Below are 24,366 nucleotides of genomic sequence, written 5' to 3' on the forward strand. Positions count from 1 at the left end.
GTCTCTAAGACAAACTCCAGGGCTTGTGAGACTATGGCTACCCAAACTGAGTTCAGGTTTTCGCTCTTTTTGGGTGCCAGGTATTTATAAAGTAAAATACGTTATCGAAAGTAGGATACATTGTGTAATCACTGAAATAAAAGCTTGTCTTAGGCTAAGACACTTTTGATCATAAGTGATAAAATGTGTAGGCTAGCCTATGCCAACGTCATGTTGAAATGTTCATGACATGTCCTTCAGACCAGAGGTTCTCAAAGTGAGGTCCGCGAACCATAGCCATAAACTATATATTGTTAAATGGTGCTGTAGCCTATCATAAAAAATGAAACATAATGTACAGATGGAGACCATTTGCACCAATAAAACAAGCATATTTTTCAATTTAAAAGCACAAAGGGAATGCTGAATGGGTGTTTCGACTATGGGGGGGGGGGGGGGGGGGGGGTCCTTGGAAAAAGTTGATGTTTGAAAATCCATGCTTAAACTACAGTTTAGGGAGCAACTGCGGATTGTGTGAAATGGGAAACAATGGGTTTTTGAATTGAAATGTATGTATTTTTCAGTGTTCTTGGGCAGAAGCCCAGCCTGGATGTTGGGCAAAACGCCACACTGAGAGATGATGACACCACCAAGGAGCATGTTCAGCTCATCGTTTTGCGGTTCTGCAGGTGACGAGGAATAATACGAGTCTTGTTGTCACGGGCTGCGTTAACGGCCAGCTCCAGAATTTCAGCAGTAGGACTACTCGAGCAGGGCAGCGGTGCACCAGCGCCAACTCGCTTGGCATAATTGCCCTTTCGGAAAAAGTCTGGACACGACCCACGGGGGAACTGGAGACCGGCGCGAGATTACCTGGTTTTGGCCTTTGCCGCCAGTTTAGCCTCTTCCACTCATAATGCCTTTGCTTACTGTAGAGTAGGCTTTACAATGATATTCAAAAGACTGCACAGATACAAATATTCGTGGAGCTCCACCCCATATGGGTGAACAGCGCTCCGCTCCTCTCAATTGCACTGATTGGTCACAAACCCGATGTGGCGTGATCCAAACAGCGAGCGACAGAAGGCAGTTTCTCCTTTCGGATTTGACGCTCTTGCACCCCACCCTCAGGAGGGACCAACTATTTGTCATATTTTTGGGCGCCAATTATAATAATCCATTAGGCTACTGAAAAAAAGCGCGCAGATTTAATGGTTTTAGATATTTCAGTTAAATGTCTACAATACTTTTTAAAAACGGGCTAGTGGATGACATTGAAAAGTAGGCTACTAGCCTACGCCGAATGTACCATGCCTAACTCATAATCCACATAAGAATGTTACCCATCTCTTTACATAGGCTAGCTAGGCTATTGTCACTTAGACACGAGTTAGTCCTAAACTCGTAGACAATCGGCAAGGGTTTTATGGTAAATCAGCCAAACCGGTTGCTGTCAACGACAGCAGATAGGCTACATTATTTCAAGACAATGCGCCAGCCAAATTCTAATTGACTTATGTGTCAACTGTGTGCTGCAAACAAAATGGTGATACGCTTTTTATGGACAGGTGGGTGGCTCTTAAAAGAGCCTTTTTGTAGTACATGATACTGAAAATGTTTACTTCTTCTTGGGGGCTGCCTTCTTTGCCTTAGGCTTGGCTGCTTTAGGCTTTGAAGCTTTGGGCTTGGCTGCCTTGGGCTTAGCCACCTTCTTAGGGCTCTTAGCTGCTGCCTTCTTGGGTGTTGCGGGCTTCTTGGCTTTTTTGGGACTCTTGGTCGCCTTCTTGGCTGCCGCGGGCTTCTTAGCCTTCTTGGGAGACTTCTTTGCGACAGCAGGCTTCTTCGCAACGGCCTTCTTGGGCTTCTTGGCTGTAACAGGCTTCTTTGCGACTGCCTTCTTAGGACTGGCGGGCTTCTTTGCGGCTTTCTTTGCCTTTGGCTCGGTAGCCTTGTTAATCTTGAAAGACCCAGAGGCGCCGGTTCCCTTGGTCTGAACCAAGGTACCCTTTGTGACAAGGCTCTTAACTGTAATCTTGACGCGTGAATTGTTCTTCTCTACATCGTATCCACCGGCCGTCAGGGCTTTCTTCAGAGCAGCTAGTGACACACCGCTCCTTTCCTTGGAAGCGGACACAGCCTTGACGATAAGTTCACCGACGCTGGGTCCGGCTTTCTTCGGCTTGGCGGCTGCCTTCTTCTTGGGTGCCTTTGCCGGGGCGGCGGTTGCAGCGGGGGCTGGAGCGACTTCTGCCATGTCTCTATCTCTCGGTAAGCACTAATCACACACGTCTGAATCTATGACTGTAGCTGGGTAAGAGGCAGTGGGCTGTCCTTAAACACGACATGAGAACTGTGTAGACTCAACCCTGCCGGGTCGGCTGCTCTGTTGCTGCAATGCCCTGACACTTGTGTTTTCTCTTTGCGAATAATAGCCTAAAATTCCTATTTTTAATGAAGCTACGATCCAAAAGAAAATTGGAAAAGTGAGTAGCCCTTTTAATGTTCAAAAGAGAGTCGCGTGGACACCTGAATTATCAAGAGCTCTTTTGTGGCAAGCTCAAAACATCGCCGTTGGTCTCGCGGAGGGAGCAGGGCACATTGGTTTTCCTGTGCCAATTGTCTACGAAAGTGTCTAAAAGTGCATGCTTTATCGACCAACAAACGTTTTCCAGTGAGCTAAGTTGTTTGGATATATGTTAAGCAACGTTAGAATACCCAGATTCAGTACCAGTGCCTTTAAAATGGGTCTTCTGTGTGGGATGTAAAACACAGTATTGAAACCGGGGCTCAGGTCGAGTTAGGCTAATAGGCCTAGGCTTCTCTTTCGCAATTGTGTCAACATTTTTAAACAATGACACATCATTTGGCTACTCTTTGTGGTTGTCACCTTTGGACAATTAATCAGAGTTGCATCACAACGCACGATTCGACCAACAGATTTGGAGGTCAACGGCTCCACGTTAGCTGGGCTTATTCGATCGACCTCACTTCCACAGTGATGTTCTTGGTGAGATTGATGATGGCATAGCTGTTGTCTGACTATTGTGTTCATTTGTTGCCGGTTTAAATGTGTTTGTCTTTAATAGCCAAAAATGTGCCGGATAGGCCAAGTGTCTTTTCCAAGGACAGTTTAGGCCTCACCAACGCATGATTGTGTTTAGCCTTCATAGTTCCCTATAAACCTATCTTCTGGATTGGGTGTCGAGTGGTAACATATGCTAGTTAATATGTAATAATCCTGAAAGGCATAACCTATTTTTATTTAATTAGGCTATTAGTTCACTTCAGGCGCTCAACCAGTTAACACGGATAATTTCGAGGATCATGTCGTTTAGTTGTAACTTGTTTAACTTCTGTGTACCCATTGGCTCTAATTTGCTTTTCACAATGTATGTTTCGGCATCCCACATTGTTTTGGGGCCATCTCGTTTTTTATAATTTACCTGCATCTTTTGCTCCTTCTAAGTCGCTTTGGATAAAAGCGTCTCCTAAATGACTTAATGTTTATAATGTAACAAAAAAGATAAAACGCGAGTGCACCGCTGTAATTCAACCCTGAGCACGAGGAAATATGGGCACGACTAGATGTCATTCATGAATTGAGAACATCCGATTCTGAGCAGTGCACCTCGAGGCACTGAGACGATTAATAGCGGACTGGGGGAGTCAGGATGGATGGCACACTTTAGGAATCTAGTTTTTGTTTGCCTTGGTCGAGTGCTTAAGTGAGAACAGAATTTTAGTCGATCGGGAGGGTCAAACGTCAAATGACCTAGCCTAAAATTTCAAGACATTTGTCAACCAGCCGCTATAAGTCTGTGGAACATGATGTCCTGATGCAAATTTTGAAACATGGATAGCTCCATTACGGGAATGTGGGCGGCTCTTAAAAGAGCCTTTGGTTTAAGTTGAGAGGTTGTCAGTATGTTTATCCGCCAAAACCGTATAGAGTACGACCCTGACGCTTCAGAGCGTACACAACATCCATAGCGGTCACGGTCTTTCTCTTGGCATGTTCGGTATACGTCACGGCATCACGGATGACGTTCTCCAGAAACACTTTCAGGACACCGCGTGTCTCCTCATAGATCAGACCGGATATACGCTTCACTCCGCCGCGGCGAGCAAGACGACGAATGGCTGGTTTTGTTATACCCTGGATGTTATCACGTAGTACCTTGCGGTGACGCTTGGCGCCTCCCTTCCCTAATCCTTTGCCACCTTTTCCTCTTCCAGACATGTTGCTGACGCTGAATTTCTTGGGAGTGGCTGCAACCGGCAAAGTCAATGGCTTTATAGCACATTTGCGGACTTGATGGAAAGCAGTCCGCGCTGCGTGTGGGCGTTGCAATGGGAGGGACATGGAGCCAGAATCTGTTTAGGTAGGTGGAGCTTTCCTTAAAAAAAAAGAGCCCACTTTCTTTTGAAAAAAAATAGGCTGTCATTAGGGGCCAAGCAGCGAAGCTGCGAGGCACCTATTGTAATTGGTAGTATTATTATTATTAGGGGCCAAGCAGCGAAGCTGCGAGGCACCTATTGTAATTGGTATTATTATTATTATTATTATTCTTAAGACTGGGTGTCTATGGCAGCCCCTAGAAGCGCTTGGTCGAAAGTTGTGAAATTTGGTACACTCATTAGGGACAGTCCCCTGGTTCAAGTCACAAAGTTTCATGTCCCATACTTTGGCACTCTAGCGCCACCAACGGGTCAAAGTTGGAGTTGTGTTTACACACGCAACTTTTGAACCGTATGACCCATTTTCAAAAGTGAGGTACCATTGGACTCCCTGGATCAAGCCGAGTGTAATGCACACCATGGCGTCAATTTCCGGTTATATAGATTTTCCGCTATTTCCGGTTTTATCAAAAACCTTTAAAAGCCTACTCCTCCTACAAATTTTGTCAAATGTTATTCACAATTACCAGATATGATCTTCAGACCAAGCCTCACAAAAGCTATCGAAGGATATTTGATTTTCAAAACCGTTTGTCCGGTACAGCCAATCAAATTCTGCAGAAAAGCCGCCAAACAGGAAGTGAAGCCATATCTCAGCAGTTCTTTGAAGCAGTGACACCAAAGTTGGTACGCCTACTCGGAACCTTATTCTAAGGATGTCCTCCAAAAATGGTGTCATGTGACTAAAAGGGGGCGTGGCCGGAAGCATAAACGTGTTTTGGCTAATAACCGTTGAAGTGTTTAACTTAATAAAGTAATTTCTTTGTCTGTTGATGTCTTGTGAGATATCAAGCCTGGCCATTGATAACTTTTCATAATAACCGAATTGATGCGGCCGCCATTTTGGATTTCATGGAAAAGTTTAAAAACCTTTTACACGCCCCAAATGTTGTCCAATGTTTACAAAATTTGGCACAGATGATCTTCAGACCAAGCTTCACAAAGGTGTCGGGATGGATTTTACATTTTCAAAACCGTTTGTTCGGTAGAGACGATCAAAGGCGGCGGCGAAGCCGCAAAAGACACGTGAGAGCGTAACTCAGCAACCATTTGTGCGATTGTCACCAAACTTGGGTTCCATTGTTCCCACGAGCAGAGGAGGCCTGCGGTGTTATACCAGAAAAAAACACTGTAAACAATCACTACTTTGGAACGCAAACAGATATTTCAACCAAACTTGGCGTGTTGCATGAGTGCAACAGGTTGTTGTGACTTAATTGTTGCGCAAGTGCTATGGAGGCCTTGTCCTGCTCTGGACTGCTTGGCCCCTCCATTGCTGCTTGCAGCTATATTTTCTTCAAATAACCGAACTAGGCTACACGTACAGCCGCAACACACTTAAAATACTACTTCATAGCAAGAGGTGGCAGACATGGTTTATCGAGAGTGAGATAGATAAAGTTTACAATATAGCGTTACACTGTGTCAATATAATGTAGGCTGTGGGAAGTACTGGTTATTTACCAGCATGATCTATCTGAAAATGCATACCAAAACACTTCTTTCACATTCACTATATTTTTTTAATATGCAACAGTATACTTTTGTATAATCATTTGTGAATCATTTGTCAATCTTTTGTGTAAACATTTTAACAGTTACAGAACACCTTTCAGCTGTTAAAATAAAGTAAGTTACACTTACATTTAACATAAAGACAGTTTAGGTTACAACTCATTTTGAGTGGATCTACTGATACACAGATGCTCAAGAAAATGCATGAAACTGCAAACGTGTTTTGATATATAATATGATATATATACTACACGATAGTGTTTATTTTTAATCAGATTTTATGATAAAACAAGAAACAGAGGATACATGTTTGAATAGGCTACATTCAATGAACAAGATAGGTTATGCAAGATATCTAAAATGTAAAAAACAGGTTATTTTTATGTGAGAATATAGGACAACATATTTTTAACCTATTGTAAACAAGTTAAATGACAAAATCTATATAGAATCTGGTATCTCGTAAGCCAAATCCTGAAAACGTCTAACAGCAAGGAAACAATATTCTCCATCTTTGAAATGACTTCAGATCTGCACAGAAGCCTCTGGATGTCATGACAATGAACTATGACAAAGTGGACAAAAACTATAGCTCCCAATCTCTTGCTCCAAGGCACAGTGCTTACACACACTGCACATCCAGAACTGGTACTCTGAGATGATCCGCCCAGTCACAATGCAAGTGGGCAACTTCCCTACTGCCCTGTTGAGGGAATGGACAGGGATGAGATCATTAACCGTATGTATAATCAAGATACAAAGGAACTATATATTTAAGGCAATTCTAGTCATTTTGAAAAGGGCTTTGTGCAGACACGAGTGCCTAGCCTCTCTTACCCCTCGGGCTGGCTGTCCAGCTCTGACTTGCGGCTGTCCTTGGGGCTGTGCTTGGTGAAGATCTCCAGAGCCAGGTCCTCGTAAAGCTGCCTCTGCTCCAGGCTCAGGCTCTCCAAGGACTCCAGCTTGATGAAGGCCCGAGAGCAAGTGCCGAAGGCCCGGTTGGCCGAGGAACAGATGGCCAACAGGGAATAGATCTCCACTGCAGGGATGATGCCCTCATAATCACGGAGATGGAGAGCTAGTAAGGAGGGACAAGATGAAGTTGTCATGGTGGAATCCCAACATATGAAATGTAATGTATTCATATAGCAGACGCTTTTTTCCCAAAGTGACAAAAAGGGACAATTTGAACCTGTGAACTTTAAATCTGCAGTCAGATGCTCCATCACAGAGTTATATCCAACCCTCCCATTCATGTTTAGGAGGCTTAGGTGACACAGTGGATATGTTCTTTACTAATATAGATCATGTTAGGTATCAGGTGGCTGAGTGGTTAGGGAATCGGGCTAGTAATCTGAAGGTCGCCAGTTTGATTCCCGGCCGTCCCAAATGACGTTGTGTCCTTGGGCAAGGTACTTCACCCTACTTGCCACTGGGAAATGTCCCTGTACTTACTGTTAGTCACTCTGGATAAGAGTGTCTGCTAAATGAGTCACACCCCTAAACAGTGTCTAGAAGTCATTTTCTTATCCTTAAGGTTTGTAACCAACTCTGATTTGGAAAAATGACCCACTGACATGTTCAGGTTCTGCCTATTTAAAAGTACCACACTTTGATCATACACACAGTACATAAATACATCTAGATAATAACAAGAGAATGGGTAAACTATGCTTCTGCAAACCTGCCTATGAACCTCGGTTCTCAATCCCTGTCCAAGGGGTACCTGTCATCATGGCGTTCTCCATGTAGCCATCGTACAGCTGCCTCTGAGCCAGCAGGAAGAAGTGATAGGCTTTTGCCCCGCGCCAGGCATGGTCCACAATGCGATCATCAGAGGAGGTGGCGTCCTCTTCCAGAAGCCCAGCCAGAGCAGACGTGGCCTGGACGGAAACAACGCAGAGAAAGGTCTGAGAATGTAGCTTCACATTTGGCTGGTAATCTTTTGAAATCATATGAAAATCTGCAACAACAAAAAAGGCAATCTTGCTGAAGAGGCATGATTGATTGTCTGTGTGCCTTAAGTCTTTTTAAAAGTTGTTTCTCATTTCTAAAACGCTAACAACATTTACCACCTTTAATTAAAGACCTATAATCCCCCAAAAAAGCAAAAATTGACAGCAGTCTTTTACCAAGGTTGGTAAATTACCTCAGATTTCTTTCCTTTGGCCTGCTGTGATGTCTTCACTTGCCCATGGTAGTTATCCACCAGCAGTGCTGCCAGCACATACAGCTTCTTCACTCTCAGCGGCCTGGTACTTCTCTTAGCCTCCTCATCAGCTATCTAAGAAGGTCACACACAATAGTCAAATAACCATGTTTCATTTCGATTGTAGCGTTGCATCGAATATCCCTCCAACATGTAGTTGATGCTACAGTAGAAATTCCATGAATGTACCTTGAACATGAGCTTGGCTGCATCTAAGAAATGGTGTGCTTTACGGTACAACTCCACAGCCTCCAGAGTCTTATTCTTCTCTAGCAGATGAGACGCATACTTGGCGAGAAGAGATTTGATCTCTTTCATATTGTGGTTTTTGGCCAACTCGACTGCTTTATTCCACTGTGAACCAAAAGTCAAGAATTAACTTGACTGTAAATACTAATGAAGCAAATTATCTGATACAGTGTGTTTGATATTACATGAACCTTAAGATTGGACTATGTTTCCTTAAGCAAATGTTCAAGACACACGCTCCGGCTTCATACCTGGTTCAGATGAACGCAGGCATCGACTGCAGCCTTGGGCTGATTGCATTTGAGATAGGCATTCACGGTCTGTTCACACATGCCTACGGTGACAAACATCTGTCCGATTTCCTACAACACAAAGACGATAACAGGAGGTTGGCCATGAAATAAGTTCTTAACAGAGTAAGCATGGTCACTTCAAAGGGAACAATCAGTCATGAGCGATTGTGAAGTGTAGTGTTGAGTGTTGGACAAAAAATAAAGATGAGCTGACCGGGAGTAGTTTATGGTTCTCTGGAAGGGAATTAGCCAGCCTCTCTAAGCCATCATAGTCCTCCAACATGTAGTAGCTCTCTGCCAGGCGCTCCTGGTTGCGTCCTTGAAGATAGTATTGCACTGCGTTTACCCTAAAGAAAGGAGGATTTGGCAAGAAATATTTCAGCATAAGATGTATATGTGGCCTTTGAGGAGAGCTTCTAAGTCAACCTATTGACCAAGTAGCTCGAAAATTATGTTATTCTTTATATTTAGAGCACCTTCCCAAAAAATGGAGTTTGGGGGTGAGAGGGGCACAGGCTGAATTAGAACATGCACATGCATACAAACACCACTGTTTCCACAAGAGAACCCCTTTTTAATATTCATCGACCCCTTTCAATGAAACACAATCATGACCATACCACTTCTGACGGTCTGCAAAGTAGTCTCCGATGGCGTTGTAAGCCTGCTCCAGCAAGGAGTCATCACAGTCCCCTGAGCCTGACTTCAGCAGCTGCAGAACCCTGAACCAGTCACCCAGCTTCATCCTCAGGCTTATGGCCAGGTCTCTGAACGAGACAGGAAAAGCAAGCCAGGGAAAATTTGCACAAAAAAGAAAAGAAAACACAACAAAGTTGTCTACAGTATCAATAGTTACAGATACTGTACAAAGTATACCACCACATTCACAGGAAATGAAATGACTATCAAATATGTTTTTCAGGCACCATGTGGCGCTGTGGACCGTCTCACCTGCGGTCCATGTCCAGGTACATCCTCTCAGCCTCTTCAAACCGCCCAAAGTAGGCTGCCACCTCGGCCTGTTTCATGGCCTCACTCTGCAGGTTTCCCAGGCGTTTCACAAACTCAATGCCCTGGTAGTCCTTGCAGCGGACGAAGGCCTGCTCTGCAGTCTTCAGGTCCAGCTTCTGGAGCGCAGCCTCGGCCAACAGTCGCCTAAGCGGCAGGAAACAGGATGGCAGGCAAACTACAGTGAAGAAAATATCTGGCTACAGATTTACTCCCCCCCCCCCCCCCAAAATAAAAAATAAGAAATTGTGAGTGGTATACGATTAAGCTATATACAAAGATTGTGAAAACAAAGATTGTGTACATGTCAGGTTTTCTCTTGGTCCTGGTTGAACACAAACACCACCACTATCACAAACAAAATATGAACATGCAGGGACAAATGACCACACAAATGTATCCAGCAATGACTGTCAAATCTTAAACAAAATGTTTAACATTAATATTGGATAGATAATGAATCTCCTTTAATGGAATTTCCATGAACTCTTTTTTTTTGTTGCTTTGCAGGTCGGTTTTCGGAACTGAGGGCAGATGGGGACATTTCAGTGGTTCACAAATTCCTAGTGCTGCTGTGAGAATTAACATAGACACACAAACTCCTCTTTCAAGACGTCAATGGGACTTCTGCTACCAAAGCACCACTCTAAATGTCCAAAGCTCCGTCGCAGCTGTGTGGGGATTCTCCAAAAAGACTTGAATATAATTTCCGTTGACGTGAAAGGTAAACAAATGGCTTACCTTCGATGACGTGCATATGAATACAGAATACAGCAATAAGTCTAAGCAAAATGTACATTGACTGTCTGCACTTCCCATTCAAACAAACTTCAGGGAACTGGTAGCATATACCAGAATATAAAGTCCACCTCTCCAGTAAATCTGCTTTAATGGATCACACTTGATCACACTTGACTATTATCGTGAGGGTGGGGTCAGATAGAAATGGTTCAGGATGCTTGTCAAGAATAAAGTGTAGTTCAATGTAGACTATTTACAGACTCCATGGTGTAAACACGGAGGTAGCTTTGCATGTTTTTACCAGAGTCTAGGGTGAGGATTGTCTTCGATGAACTGGGAAGCGTCATCAATGCCAACTTTTTCGATCAGAGCACGGCTGTCTCTGAGGGATCGGATCTCAAAGTTGATGAGGTTGTCCTTGTTGGGCCGCTCCGGATCCTATGGAGTATATGGTGGAGGAAAAAAGACAGCAGGTTTCAGTGTACCGATACACCACTTAAGACACTGACATGATCTCCTAGATAAGCAACATTTATGAGATAGATTTAAGAATAATTTAGAATAATCCATCTTTGGTTACAGCTGTGATGTCCACCTAGTGGATTTGTTTTGCTCTGCACTAGTCGTTAAACACATCCTTTGTTTTGCCCTTAAAACCCCCTTGTGTCAACTCCCTCTTTGTCACGGCCCGGAGCGGGTTGTGACACAGCATTGATGCATCAGCAGAGTTTGAGTATATAGATGAGACTGGGTCAGTGTAAAGATTTTGTTCCTTTCACTTTGGTATTTATGTGAAAATGTAGTGTAAAAATTGGTACCTTCATGATTTCATCCAGCAAGACAGATTTGATTTCCAGGTCGTCAAAGTTGCAGATATAGCCTGATGTTTGGACGGGTTCCTGATCATGAGACAAAGATAGATAATACAAGAGGCATTTTCAGAACATTGTCAAGCAGTTAAGAGTTATGTTTTTGATCTACTGGCCCAAGAGGGTTGTAACAGTGGTTGACATTTTTGTGAAGAAAAAAAACTTATATTTAAAAATCTATTTAAATCTCACCTCTGGGTCGAGATTCCTGAATACATACATCCTGGTCTTCTCCATCATGGCAAACAGATCAGGGTTGTCATTCGCCCACTGCATGTCCCAAACATCTTTTCTCTCAAACTTGGATGGGTCCCCCACAGTAAGCGGGCTGCCTGAGCTGTCTCCTGAAGACACGCGCACCTCCAGGTCCAGGAGGGTCAGGACTCCTGACACGTCGATTACTGCCAGGCGGCTGGAGACAAGACCACATCAAAAAGTGAATTCAAAGGAGCTTGAAACACGCTCAAGAAAATGGAACTGATTTCCTGTCCACGAGCCAACCCAAGCCCCCAACACCATTCAGTAATGTTAACAGGTTAATGTGCAAGTCAACCCTCACCTAGAGTTGCAGTTCAAGGAGACATAGTAGGCCCTGTAGTTAAGAGAGTACGTCTGGATCAGAGCCACGTTAGGGAGACTGTATCTATGGATTGTCCCAGACTCACGTCCCTGTGGTCACATGAGAACAAACACATAAGTGCACACAGTTAAAAACAGGTCAGACTTTTCTAAACGGACTCTTATAATCCGACTATGAACAATTGTAGAGGTACCTACCACAATAAGAGTTTTGTCAGTCGCTGTAATGCAGCAAATATGATCTTGTGTTGCCTAAATAGTAAAAAAAGGTACAGTTGCCATTACAACTTCACCTGATGTGCATTTGCATCTGGGCCTGGGAGGGGGCCAGACATAGCACTAACACACTATAGCCATGAAGCAGATAGTAATGAAGTCATAGTTCTGGGTTATCATGTGGAATAATGTCACTTTTTTTTTTTACATTATGGTTGGCCTTTTTCAGTTTCAACAAGGATTCCAGTTGAAGATAAAGTGCTAATTGGCGTTGCAAGGCTGCTGTGACTCACTGTGAAAGCCTTGGCAAAGTCCAGGGCACCCTCGGTGTTCCCTGACGGAGTCTCATCAATGTGGTACACCCTGTGTGTGTGTGGATGTGGGTGTCATGGAGAAAGAGAGGGACAAAGAGAGGGGAAAACAGTGTTGGACTATCCTCTGGGCATGCAGACACGCTTGGCAGGACAGTAAGTCCTTACAAAGCCGGTCCATGGGCTGGTGCTCTGGTCAGTCTAGCCATTCTGACCTTTTTCACGTTACTGTCAAAACACCCTCACATACAAATGCCAGGCCAATACCATCACTAGGTGTTTGAACGGGCACCCCCCCCCCCCCCCCCCCCCCACCACACCTCTCTCTGCCATCTTTTCTAGTCCGGGACACTTGGTTGATTTCCAGGGCAGTCAGTTTCTTAGCCACACGGTACTGCCAGGTGTAGAAGGCCTCTTTAGACGCAGTGATGACATGAGTCTTTGTCATCGTCACGAACAGTGGATCTAAGAAATGCACACCAACCAAGAAAAAATTAAAACAGGCAGAAAAATATGACAAATTATGAATTTCAATGGAGCACAATTGCATTGATATGTAAGTACAACAAAGAACCATGTTTAAAAAAGGCTACCTAAAGTTCTCAATCTACATGATATTTCCCCATTTCCGACAGGGGCAACATTTTTCTAATTAAAACACAGGAACAGATGCAGTAGTCCGAGACAAAGCATAGATCCCCCAATCCTTTGTTGATTTAGCACACTCTAATATCTGGAGTTCATTCCAACTTTTCCAGAACGTACAGTTTGACTCACTTTGAACTTGCCTCACATGAGGACTTGGGTAAATGTGTAGCATCAGCCTGGCCTACCAGACAGGGACTAACAAATGCTTGCGAGCCAGACAGATTTCCACCCTTCACTCGCTATGAGACAGTGGGCGCATGAAAGAGATTTTTGAAAGTGGAAAAAAATCCAGACTGGCTTTTGAAATGTAACTGTTCAGAAAGAAAGATGCAACATCGACTGATGCATCTCTCGTATTAAACTATTTAAGGTCAAAGCCGTTCTGTACTAAACAAAAATGTTTTTGTTCAACGTTTTGTTTTTGTTCAATGACAGGAATAACATTTCCCTCAGTCATATTTTAGTCAACAATACATTGAGACAAATATTTACTTGACACGAAAATGTAATATTACTTTTCTGGACTCACCGATATCAATGTACTTTGAATCCAGTGGAGTCCCAATGGAGTTACAGAGAACCAACACATACTGAAAAAACATCATTAATGGCCACTTAATGCCAGCATTGTAAGAAATCTGACCACCTTAAATGTATCAGAAGTATACTTTACCAATGCACTCCCCGATTCTAACTCAGCATCCTCCTTTGTGACAAGAAGTAGGGCGTGCAGAGAGTTAAGGACATTATTACAGTACACCAACATGCATGATGGTAATCAGAGGCCAGTGGTGAATCAATGTGATTACTGAATGACAAGTATATTGGTCAAATATGACCAATGGGGTAGTAGGAACATTTCCATATGCATTGAATGTTTTTTTAATCGGCATATGGCCCTGATCTGAAGTGTGTAGGATCTTTTGTTGTGTAGTCCAGGGAAATGTCATGCATGCACCTCATAGTCCCTGACTCTTCCATTTACAGTGGTGCACTTTTAATCCCTTGGTCCAGATCAGAAAATGACCCTCATGTCCTAGTTCTGAGGATGTGACAGTATGATGCTCCTGAATGTGTACCTGAGGATGTGTGTCGTCTGCCTTGGTGGCCAGTATGCAGAAGTCTCCTGAAGTGGTGATAGACATTAGACTCTTGACGTATTTCACAAACTTCTCATTGTTCTTGGTGTCCCAGAACACCACACAGTGCTCTTGTCGGTCTGGTTTTGTGTAGGCGTACACCACTGTGTTGGAGCAATAGCCCCACTGTGGAGAGAGAAAGACAGAGAGAGAGAGAGAGAGATAGTTACTGTGAAATGACAGCAGTCTGCCATTTCCTCTGACTATGCATATTTAGGATTCTCAAACTAGAGATTTTCTGTGTTGTTTAGAATTAATCAGACCTATTTGAATCTTATGTTGACATTGTGCTTAATTGGACAGTATTCCTCAGTCAGCAGTGAGGCAGTAAGGCACAGATGACCTAAACCAGATTTGTACCTTGTAATCTGGCCTGATGTTGGCAAAGTAAATGTAGGAGTCCACTGCCAGTCCAATACGAAGTCCTCCTCCTTCCCAGGCAACAGCTGTCATCTGCTTCCCAGGAACCTTTAGAGTCCGCAGATGCTGTCAAAAAACATGGGAATAAAGAATGTCATATTGGGGCTGATCCTAGAATAATTAATCCCTCAATTAATTAGATTTTTTTATTTGGAAATGCCTCTCATACAGGGTACCAATTCTTTTTTGATTCCCGAAGATATGGCATTTGACAGTAACTGTGTTAAAGCATAAATAGATGAATTATTTTAGAATTAATTTGGGTATTCTTTAAGGAGTAATTTGCAATGTATGTACTGTACTGCAATAATAGCATTCGCTATTATTTTGTTTATTAATCCAATCATAACATTTCAAGGTTTCAAGGTAATCAAAGGTAACATTAGGAATGGGCCAGTCTACCACAAGCAACTACCAAGTGCTGTCTCTCACCTCTCCAAACGGAGTGTAGAACTGAACCACGTTGACCTCTTTGTCCAGGGTGGAGACCCTCAGGGAGCCAGCCACAGCCAGCACGCTGCCACACTGATTCCACTGGATACTGGCCACGTTCATGAGCGTGTCTATGAACACGGGCTCTAATTAGAGGGATAAAATGATGGGTTGAGTAAAATGATGGGGGTCCTGACAATTGGTTTCTGAAAGTTATCATCAGCCACCCACACTTCCCTTTAAACACAGTTTATTTTATTTGATTAAATAACATTGTATTAATTTAGCAGATGCTTTTATATAAAGCAAACACCACCGCAATCAAAACGTCCACCTGTCTGATGAACTCAGGTCACCACAAGGTTGCAGGGGGCAAGGTGTGACCTGAGGCCTGAAACTTACTGTCATCACTCTCGTAGCGCATGATCTGGCACCTGCCGTTATCGAAGCAGATGGCCAGACAGGGACAGTCTGGCTCCACGTAGCCCTCAGTCCCTGCGTACCAGTGGATCCCCGCAATGCTGATGACTCCCGTCACGTTGTGAAGACAGTTGAGGGTCATCTTCATCTGCAACACAGCGGCAACAATGACTTGACCGTGTCGGATTACAGAGTAGTTGGGAGAGTTGATATCTGACACTGAAATCTAGTACTTAAGGAGTGAGTACTAGCAATCACTCCTTATAACAGATTTTTTTTTTTATCTACAGATGTGGGTCTGTATGCTAATGATAAATATAGAAACTGTATGAAATATACCCCCTTACTCCAGTTATGAGAAGTTGTAATGTGATGTTATTTTTTTGTGCAACACCAGCTACAGTTAAACTTTTAGCAGTCTTGAATAAGCCAGTGTAGCAACTCCAGCCTTGTTAGCTGAGGTTTGAATGTTCTGAGATTTCAATGATCTCCACTATTAGTTTCTCCTGTTTTCCCATAAACAGTTCAAACAAGTCTACAAATGGTTTGGGGGAAATCACCAACATTAGAAGTGAGACCTAACAAATGTTGTAGGTTGACTTACGATAAAGTTTCCTTGATTATCATAGATATGTATTTCTCCATTAGCCATTCCAAATAAGAGGATCTTGCTGTCTGGGGACCAAGCCACATGAGCAAGCTGGATTCCCTTTAGCTCCTTTCCCCAGATCCGGTTACCTAAGAAAACCAAATACATTACAGACTTTCCTCCATCATAACATGTGTTATGATGGAGGAGGAGTTGTACAGTTGGACCTATACATTATTTTCTCTTTGTGTACTTTTGACACATTGGTTGTGATCCCCATCAATGAAGACTGCAATGATCATACACACTGTTTCAAGTTCTAGTCCAGAAGCATTGCAAGGTTCTAGTCCTTGAAGATGCAAGGTTGATGTTGAACATGTCCTTGCTTTCCAAAAGGCACATTTATTACCATCTACGGATCCAACGATGACAGCACCGTCCTCATAGACGATACAGATCTTCTGGCCATCTGCGTTCCAGCTCATACTCCTAACAACTGACTTGTTCCTGTTGTTGATCATCTCTTCGTACCATGACCCTGACACCATTCAGGAAAGCACAAAACACATGTCACTTTTCATTGGAAATCAGAATGAAATGCTCTTATCTGTCACTACATGAAACCCCATTGCAACCTGTCTCCAAAACCCAATTGCAGTGGACATAAAAACAATGCGTCTGACCAAATACTAGTAGACCAAACACGTACACACCTTTGTAGAGCATCCATACAATGATGAGGCCATTTTGGTCACTGGTGGTGAGCTTCTGGTACTGTTCATTCCAGGTGACAACTTGCACTGCTCCTGTGTCACAGCATTCAACAGCCAATTAGAAGTAATGTAATTGTCGTGGGGTTTTTTGTACAACAAATTAGAGTAACTTAAAATGAACATTGAGTTTTATGCCACTGAAATAAATGAATAATGAATCATTATAGTAAGCTAGTGTCCATATTGTATTCTGTGTTTAAAACGGACAGTAATCTGCGGAAAGTGATACTTTTTCATTTAAGTACTAACATAGTGAATTAAATGTTTAGCCTTAGTCCAAAATATGTTGTACATAATATCCTAATGTGTACAAATCTAAATAACCCACTCTGCTTGTCCAGAATTACTTTTGGAATGTTTTATTTTATTTTGAGAAATGCTCTTGCACCTAAAAGAAAGGGCCAGGGAAAGTATCTGATGCTAAGAATAAGGTCTACTCTTGTACAGTTACATCCCCAAACACATAATTGTAAACTGCCTCCCAGCAAGCAACTTTCGTTGTGAGAGAAAGGAGCAATGAAGGCACAAAAGCTTCCTATCCATGCATCTTCCCCAAGGTGTTTAACTCAGCTTCCTATCCATGCATTTTCCCCAAGGTGTTTAACTCACCACTATGTCCTTCCAGTGTCTGGTTCATTGATAGATTACTGGGTGCTGCAAGTCCTTTGAGTTTTGCATCATCTGTTGAGAAAGAGAAGTATTCAATAATCAAAATCAACTCTTAAACCAACTCTCAATCTCAAATTAATTAATTCAAATATGAGCAACAGCCCCCCAATTCTTGTCTGAACTTTGTCACTTTCTTCCATCTCAAGTTTGATTGATAGTGATCTCATAAAAAAAGCTATGGAGAAAAACCCGCCTCGCTGAAGACGATTGGCTGGAAGAGGAATGCTGTAATATAACTGACTGGATAGTAGCATGCCACACCAAAAATTAGAAGTGGACATTCCCCTGACGCTGAGCTGTCTGTGTAGCTAAACAACTCACAGAGGGTCTCATTAGCTAAAGTGTTTATAGGGGACAAAAACAAAACAAAATCAGAAAGAAATCATACCATGTTCCTTTAAAATTCAACACTAAAGACATATTGGCTGATCTTTTTGCATACAAAGAGGTTTGCTGTTTACAATTGGTGCAAAACAATGCATGAGGCATTAGGGTAAATTAATTGGGTCTTAGATCCTTTTACACTGTTCGCGGTACGCTTTTCGTGGTACGCTTTTCTCCATCCTGATTAAAGTCCACAATTGTCAAGGCTTTTGATAACAAATCCGACAGCTTAAAATCAGGCACCTAAATCTACAACAGAGAAAATAGAGGAAATGTTTCCAGGAACAAGCGGTACACACGGCCAAATCTCATGAAAGATTTAGTTTTCTTTTATCACCAAACTACAGTAAACTACAGTAGCTGTTCAAAACCAACAGAACATGGGTATTGTGTGTTGTACCACAGTATGACAGTTATGTTTCCTTTTTTTTTTTTTTTTTTTTGTGTATGTGTTGTGTTGTTTTATAGCTTTTGCTACTCAGCCTGTGGCACTTTGGTCAACAGTTGTTTTAAAATGTGCTTTCTAAATAACTAAAAAGAAACTTGTCTACACACCAACTGAGTGAGATACATTCATAGATGTGATAGACTTGTGCTCACAATATGCTGGTGGCACTGTGGTCATATTGAAAGAACTGGCATGGTTGGACACAAAGCAGATGCCTGGACAATACACAGCTTTACTACATATGAAACTGCATGCTTACCAGTTTGAGTGTCAAGCTTGAGAACTTTAAGAAGACCCTCATCCCCTCCACAAGCTATAAAACCCTGGTCCTTGTTCCAGGATACACACTTCAAGTGTATGGAGTTGGGGATGGCAATCTGGGACATAAATTCAGCATAATTACAACCTTTTTTAGTATTAGCAAGCCCTTTGTCACACATAGAAACATAGAGGGCCAAGTTAAGGTAGCTAGATTAGCCAATGTTACAATTATCAATGTTAATTTTGGGGGACATGCTAACGTCACAAAGAGAGGTACACAGACAACACAATGCATTGCCTCCAAGGTTAACTTACTCTAATGGTGCTGCGAATAAGATGCGAACAAGCTAACTTTTTAAGGGGTGTAGAAAACGTTCAACCAAATCTCTCAAAACGATTCAATACTGTCAATAAAAACCAACTAGTTAATATGATAGCTTACCTTTTTACTGAGATAAATAAACATCGCTCGGCTATTAGCTAGCTATCTACGTAATGTTGCAGGCAAAGTAGCACGTTAGTTTGTTTTTCAAATGTTTAACCTAGCACGAGAGTACACAAAGCTAACTAGATATCAACCACATTAAACAAGGCAACCACCACTTTCCAGCTAGCTACATATCTGTTCCATTGCGAGAACGCATTGGAAGAAAACACAATTAAAAAATGGTTTCCTTAAAGTCTGGATTTTATTCTCAAATGTAGATAAGGTTGTTGCTCACTAACACGTTAGCTAATTGCTACCACTAAGGCGTTCCTCGGTATCCAAGGTAACTGTAAACCGGAAACTGTAACGGCGGTTTCCTTTAGTCCTTTCTGAAGTTGTGCTTTGGTTGAACGGTTGCAGCAGATATATGATTGTGGTAATGGCTGGGGTTCAAACCTTTCTTTTCGGTTGTATTCATAACTTATCTTAATTTATCAAGCTAGGAGTAAATACATACATCATTGGCTAAAGGACGTCACTTTTATTAATCCAAGTACATAAATTCTGGGGCTGCACATGCTGACTCAATCTTTCTGACAGGTGGATAACTGTTTAGTGTGTCAGTCAACAATGCCAGTCTGTTTATCTGTGTTAAGTGCCCTTATTTGAGTTTCATAGAAATGATTCATTAGTGAACTAAAAGTAAGACAATATACATTGAAATATTTTAAAATATTCATTTTAATGTTGTGCAAATATCCAATACCCAATACTCCAGTAAACAATTTGATGTGCCCTCTATTTACCCCACAAGCATGAACAATATAAGACAACGTATTGCACATTATTAAACATGTTATTGTCTGCTAAATGAATAAATGTAAATGTTATTGATAAAATCAGCTTCAGTCTGAATAGACTTCTATCCCTGGCCATAACAATGCCATTCAGTCATCTGAAGGCTAAATCACTGTGCAAATATCAACTGTCATCCTCATTTATGGTCATTTGTTTTGCTGGCCCAGTCACAACAACTTAACTTTAAGTTTTAGCAAGAAGACATACATTAGCCTTTTTTTATAAATTAGCAGATTTTTGTGACACAAAAAAGACAGTGAAGTGCTCAGAATTGTTTCCTGGTCCCACTTCAGAATCCACCGCCATCTTCGAATTGTTGAACTTTCCTGGAAATGTCATCAAGTGGACACAAAGTCAAGGAATTCATGTTTGGTCCTTATACAAAAGAAAATGTTGAAATGCAAACCCTTCAAAGTTAAAGGTTTGTCATACAGTATACTTGGCACTGTATAATAACAATTAAGTACAAATTAAAATAAAACAGTTTATTTAACAATTGAATTATCTTCAAACTTTCCATACTTTTTCTACATTACTTTAAAAGAGGTGCTTCTGCAGCAAGGATTTTAGAATAGAATGTAATTCCAGAATGTATTGACCAGAATATTTCAAAGGGGAGGGGGGTATGTTTTAAGGATTATTATTAAAGGATATGTTTGCTGTTGAGATCCTGGATGGTAGACTGGACCTTCTTCTGGAATGCAATCTGGGCTTCACACATGCAGGCATTTTCAGACACCCCACCACCACGCAATTCCTCTGAAAAGAGTAAAATGGATTTGTGTTTGAATTTCCAATCAAAGGAAAGTACTATACTTGTTAACATTTTAGTATCTTGATTGTGCTAAGTTTTAAGGGAATTAATTGGTCATTAGCTATACAAAACTAAGTGGCAGTCATATTTCAGGCCAATTATTCAATCAAGTTTATCATGAAAGGATCAAACTGAAAATTAAAAGTGCATGAATTCAGTTAATCATATAGTTTAGAATAGATTCCCAAAAAATGGAAAACCCCAATGCAATTTGTGACTGATGCATCAGACCAGGAGAAGCAAGTCAGTCAATTTGCACTGTAGTCCTCTTTTGGATCCAACTTTTCATTATTAAAGCTCCTTATGCTCATCGTTTTCAACACTCCTTATTGTGGCTCAGCTATCAATCTTCAGCGCTCCGGTTGAAAAATGAACACTGTCTTATTTACACATGTACGCACTGCACAGCTCCACACCTGGGAATACAAAATTAACAAAAGGACCAGTTAACTTAGACAAACATCGAGTCTTCTCGGAGGACATACAGTGATAGATGTCGATGGTCATGTTCCATTCATGAATATGGTAGGTTTTACTACTGTGAAAACTTGTTGAACAGATTGCTCCTCTTGAGTATTTTTTTTGTAAAACTAAATGTACACAACACTCATTGTCAATGGGTGTGGTCGGGTGTGAGTCAAAGATTTGGCATCCATTAAAGACAATGAGATGTGGAAACAAGAAATCTCACCATGTATGAATCATACTTCCATGGCGATGCCTCTTCTTGGGTCAAGGGTGTCTCCAGTAAATATGCCAATGGAGGATCTCAATGCAATGCACCGGGTTCATGTTAAGTCAACTCATTTCTGAAACCATAGCACCTTCCATTACAAAACCGACCTCTAAATAACACCCATTTAACATTCTTACGTGAGCATGTTTTCTTGTCGATATTCAACACATAGCCCTCTCGACACTGGCAGTAGTAAGAGTTTTGGTTGTTGATACATATGTGCTGGCAATCATGTCCAAGGGAGCAAGCGTCCACACCTGCAACTAAAGACTTACATATTACTGGCTTAGTCCATTAGCAATGTGATCATAATATTGTGCAAAAGACTCCATAGCAAATTCCCTGACAAAAACGACCTCTAAATAACACCTATTTAACATTCTTACGTGAGCATGTTTTCTTGTCGGTATTCAACACATAGCCCTCTCGACACTGGCAGTAGTAAGAGGTTTTGTTGTTGATACATATGTGCTGGCAATCATGTCCAAGGGAGCAAGCGTCCACACCTGCAAACAAAGACTCTTAATAAAGCTCCTTACATATTACTGGCTTAGTCCATCAGCAATGTGATCACAATCTTGCGCAAAGGTTTTAATGATTTGATCATGATTTGATTAATTCTTAATAAAAAAAAATTAGGAGTAAGCAAGACTACTACACATAATCACAAGAAGTATTGTTTTAGAAAAACTATTTTACTACACATCTAAAGTTGTCTTAGGGTAACGGTCCTTGAGGGCTGTAGAAATCGTTCTTCTATATCCCTGAATCTCTCATCACATGAATGTGCATCCTGTCAGCAAGTAATAAAGTGATGTAGCTGTAGCTCACCTTCAGCCCACAAGGAGTCATTTTCCCTAGGAGGACTTTCAAATGTGTCTTGAGCGGAAGACGCACCATTGTCTGCATTCATTATGGGTGTTGCTTCTGTTTCCTTACCACACAAGGTCTCCCTAAACTTGGACGTGAGTTTCTCAATGACCCCATAGGTCTCCACATAGAAGACATGCTCTTCCAGCGGCAGGCTGGCCATGAGACGGAGAGACTGCATGTCAGCCCTGTCCACACCTACTGCATACATTTCAATTCCTGATGCGCGCGCCAAGGCGGCCACCTCTTCTACCGTATCCTGGGGCCTGCCGTCAGTCACAATGATGCCCACCTTGGCGATGCTCTGTGATGTGGGACGGGCCCCAGACTCCTCCGTGAAGACTTGCTCCATGGCCGTTTTGATGGCAAGACCCGTCATGGTGCCGGTGGACAGGGGATCGATCCGGCTGAGGGCCTGCTTCAAGCTTGACTTGTCCGAGTGCGTCCTGAGTAGGAACTCGATTTCTACTGTACTGGCATAGTTGACGACAGCCACTCTCGTGGAATCCATGCCAATATCCAGTGTGTCCACCATGTCGGTCAAAAAGATTCTGACCTTCTCAAACTCTGCAGGCCGAACACTACGGGAGCTGTCTATGATGAAGACCAAGTCCAGAGGTCTGCTTTTGCAGTGCCTTCCTGACCCTTTAAGTAAAAAGATATTTTATGGTTGTAGGCTTTCTTTTAGGCTTGGGCATTTACAATTAATACATAAATCAAGTAGCCTACAAGAATAGAAACTATATGTAAGAAAGTAAATGTGTTTCTGGGAAGAGGGCACATTTCACCTCAATAAAATCTATGGAGGATAGTTTTAAGAGATGAATTATCTAACTATATTGCCACACATGTACAACAATTGAACATCAGTGTTGATCAGACACTCTTTTAGGCAAATGCATCATGGGCATTGAACACACATATTCTCTGGATATGACTAATAGTTTAAGGGTGAGGACTACTATTCTATGTTCTATGTACTACTATGTACTAGCCATTATAGGGTGGAAAGGTCCCCAGGGGTATCAGGACCAGCTGTCAAATTGAAGGGTTTGCTGTTGCTCCCATTTCCTGGTACCACATGACAATTGGGTACCCTAAAACTAATAATTATGTCAGTTTATTTTTGTCCCCAAGTAAATAAGGGTGAAAGAGTGGAACAGAATGTATGTCCTACTGACACCTCAAACAAATTGAGACGCATGTAGCTCGTTTAAATCATGTATAAAACCGTTTCTTTCAGCCAAATGAATTTTGATAACAATGTAATAATACCTTAATCTTGAAAATACATGTTAGAGATGCCAAGGCGCAGTGGCTTTGCGCGTTGATCATCGTGCGCAAAACCCGTGCTTAAGGATGCTCGGTGAATTTAATTAAAAGAAAAATGCAATTAACCAACCTGTTGAATCAAGAGCATTCTGGAATATCTGCGTTTGTAGTTCAACAGGTCGACGGACACTCTTTTGAATCTGTTGCATCAGATCAGGGCTGTCAGCGAGGTACTGAGGTTGATATCCATACCGTCGGTTCGTTCCTTTCACCTCCAAACCAAGAATGGACAGGACCCAAACTAGTCCACTGATAACGGATGTCGTCTTATAACCCATCGTTGAGTTTTGATTCGTCTCGAGAATAACTTGATTTCTGAAAGATCAGCTCTCTCAGGGCAATTTTAATCATCCATGCTCGACACGTGGGATATGATTGTCCAATCGAATTTGAGATGGGCTAAATAAACTTTCTTTTTTGGGGGGGGAGGGTGGACATCGCATCGTAGCAGTGGGGTGCATGTTTAGAAAATGAAGTTGGCAAACAAATATCAAAACGTCTGTTAATTGTTATTAGCCTAGTATGTAGTCATGACAGATGTTTTCAGTTATGTGCCAACAACCATACGTTGTCAATAGACTAATTTTGGTAATATTACTGATATTATTTTTATTGTTCGGTCTCTGTGTCACCAATAAACAGCATTTGATATGACTTGCTACTTATATTTCGTGACAAAAAACATAATCTATAGTTTATTGGAGTTAGTTTTAACTCCA

The 24,366-nt window shown here is 41.9% G+C and overlaps 4 protein-coding genes and 1 long non-coding RNA gene across 9 annotated transcripts; 1 reads left to right on the forward strand and 4 right to left on the reverse strand.

The window, feature by feature from the left end:
• Nucleotides 1–1,108: 1,108 nt before the first annotated feature.
• On the reverse strand, nt 1,109–2,456 carry LOC124464013 (histone H1-like). Its single transcript, XM_047015888.1, has one exon. It carries the CDS (start codon nt 2,231–2,233, stop codon nt 1,598–1,600), a length of 636 nt encoding a protein of 211 aa, XP_046871844.1. The 5' UTR covers nt 2,234–2,456; the 3' UTR covers nt 1,109–1,597.
• A 1,425-nt stretch (nt 2,457–3,881) lies between these two features.
• Nucleotides 3,882–4,356, reverse strand: LOC124464020 (histone H4-like). Its single transcript, XM_047015901.1, has one exon. It carries the CDS (start codon nt 4,340–4,342, stop codon nt 3,908–3,910), a length of 435 nt encoding a protein of 144 aa, XP_046871857.1. The 5' UTR covers nt 4,343–4,356; the 3' UTR covers nt 3,882–3,907.
• A 1,405-nt stretch (nt 4,357–5,761) lies between these two features.
• wdr35 (WD repeat domain 35) lies at nt 5,762–19,376 on the reverse strand. Of its 2 annotated transcripts, XM_047015867.1 has the most exons (28): nt 19,053–19,376; nt 18,609–18,726; nt 17,458–17,529; nt 16,789–16,881; nt 16,485–16,613; nt 16,091–16,224; nt 15,469–15,634; nt 15,067–15,212; nt 14,575–14,700; nt 14,155–14,340; nt 13,749–13,781; nt 13,605–13,665; nt 12,748–12,892; nt 12,410–12,479; nt 12,099–12,152; nt 11,881–11,990; nt 11,514–11,733; nt 11,271–11,351; nt 10,754–10,890; nt 9,655–9,858; nt 9,324–9,470; nt 8,918–9,050; nt 8,662–8,772; nt 8,351–8,515; nt 8,102–8,236; nt 7,679–7,835; nt 6,790–7,030; nt 5,762–6,655 (listed from the first exon to the last, which is right to left on the reverse strand). In XM_047015867.1, the coding sequence occupies exons 1-28, from the start codon at nt 19,074–19,076 to the stop codon at nt 6,505–6,507; spliced, it is 3,549 nt and encodes a 1,182-aa protein (XP_046871823.1). In that variant the 5' UTR covers nt 19,077–19,376; the 3' UTR covers nt 5,762–6,504. The 2 variants fall into 2 exon arrangements, with proteins under 2 accessions (XP_046871823.1, XP_046871833.1); XM_047015877.1 differs by lacking the exon at nt 13,749–13,781.
• On the forward strand, nt 7,774–10,747 carry LOC124464029. Its single transcript, XR_006955687.1, has 3 exons — nt 7,774–7,860; nt 9,626–9,671; nt 10,222–10,747. It is a non-coding gene; the product is annotated as an uncharacterized LOC124464029 (long non-coding RNA).
• A 416-nt stretch (nt 19,377–19,792) lies between the features above and the next one.
• On the reverse strand, nt 19,793–23,999 carry matn3b (matrilin 3b). 4 transcript variants are annotated; one of them, XM_047016490.1, is made up of 6 exons: nt 23,718–23,999; nt 22,385–22,960; nt 21,832–21,951; nt 21,583–21,708; nt 20,550–20,654; nt 19,793–20,237 (listed from the first exon to the last, which is right to left on the reverse strand). In XM_047016490.1, the coding sequence occupies exons 1-6, from the start codon at nt 23,923–23,925 to the stop codon at nt 20,185–20,187; spliced, it is 1,188 nt and encodes a 395-aa protein (XP_046872446.1). In that variant the 5' UTR covers nt 23,926–23,999; the 3' UTR covers nt 19,793–20,184. The 4 variants fall into 4 exon arrangements, 3 of the variants coding, with proteins under 3 accessions (XP_046872446.1, XP_046872434.1, XP_046872425.1); XM_047016478.1 differs by having other exon boundaries at nt 22,343–22,960; XM_047016469.1 differs by having other exon boundaries at nt 22,277–22,960.
• Nucleotides 24,000–24,366: the final 367 nt, after the last annotated feature.

The sequence above is a fragment of the Hypomesus transpacificus genome, chromosome 3 (assembly GCF_021917145.1).
Source record: "Hypomesus transpacificus isolate Combined female chromosome 3, fHypTra1, whole genome shotgun sequence".
Classification (NCBI taxonomy): Eukaryota; Metazoa; Chordata; class Actinopteri; order Osmeriformes; family Osmeridae; genus Hypomesus; species Hypomesus transpacificus.

Bases quoted from the DNA above. Each gene is read 5' to 3' on its own strand.
- LOC124464013 (XM_047015888.1), bottom strand. From the start codon at position 2,233: ATGGCAGAAGTCGCTCCAGCCCCCGCTGCAACCGCCGCCCCGGCAAAG.
- LOC124464020 (XM_047015901.1), bottom strand. From the start codon at position 4,342: ATGTCCCTCCCATTGCAACGCCCACACGCAGCGCGGACTGCTTTCCAT.
- wdr35 (XM_047015867.1), bottom strand. From the start codon at position 19,076: ATGTTTATTTATCTCAGTAAAAAG. The intron at 16,614-16,788 runs GTGTGTACGTGT...GAATGGTGTCAG, and splicing joins TGTATGGATGCTCTACAAAG to GGTCATGGTACGAAGAGATG. The intron at 16,225-16,484 runs GTAATAAATGTG...TGGTTTTCTTAG, and splicing joins CATCGTTGGATCCGTAGATG to GTAACCGGATCTGGGGAAAG.
- matn3b (XM_047016469.1), bottom strand. From the start codon at position 23,925: ATGGGTTATAAGACGACATCCGTTATCAGTGGACTAGTTTGGGTCCTG. The intron at 22,961-23,717 runs GTTGGTTAATTG...TTTTACTTAAAG, and splicing joins GAATGCTCTTGATTCAACAG to GGTCAGGAAGGCACTGCAAA. The intron at 20,238-20,549 runs ATATCCTTTAAT...CTTTGTGTCCAC, and splicing joins CCAGGATCTCAACAGCAAAC to TTGATGACATTTCCAGGAAA.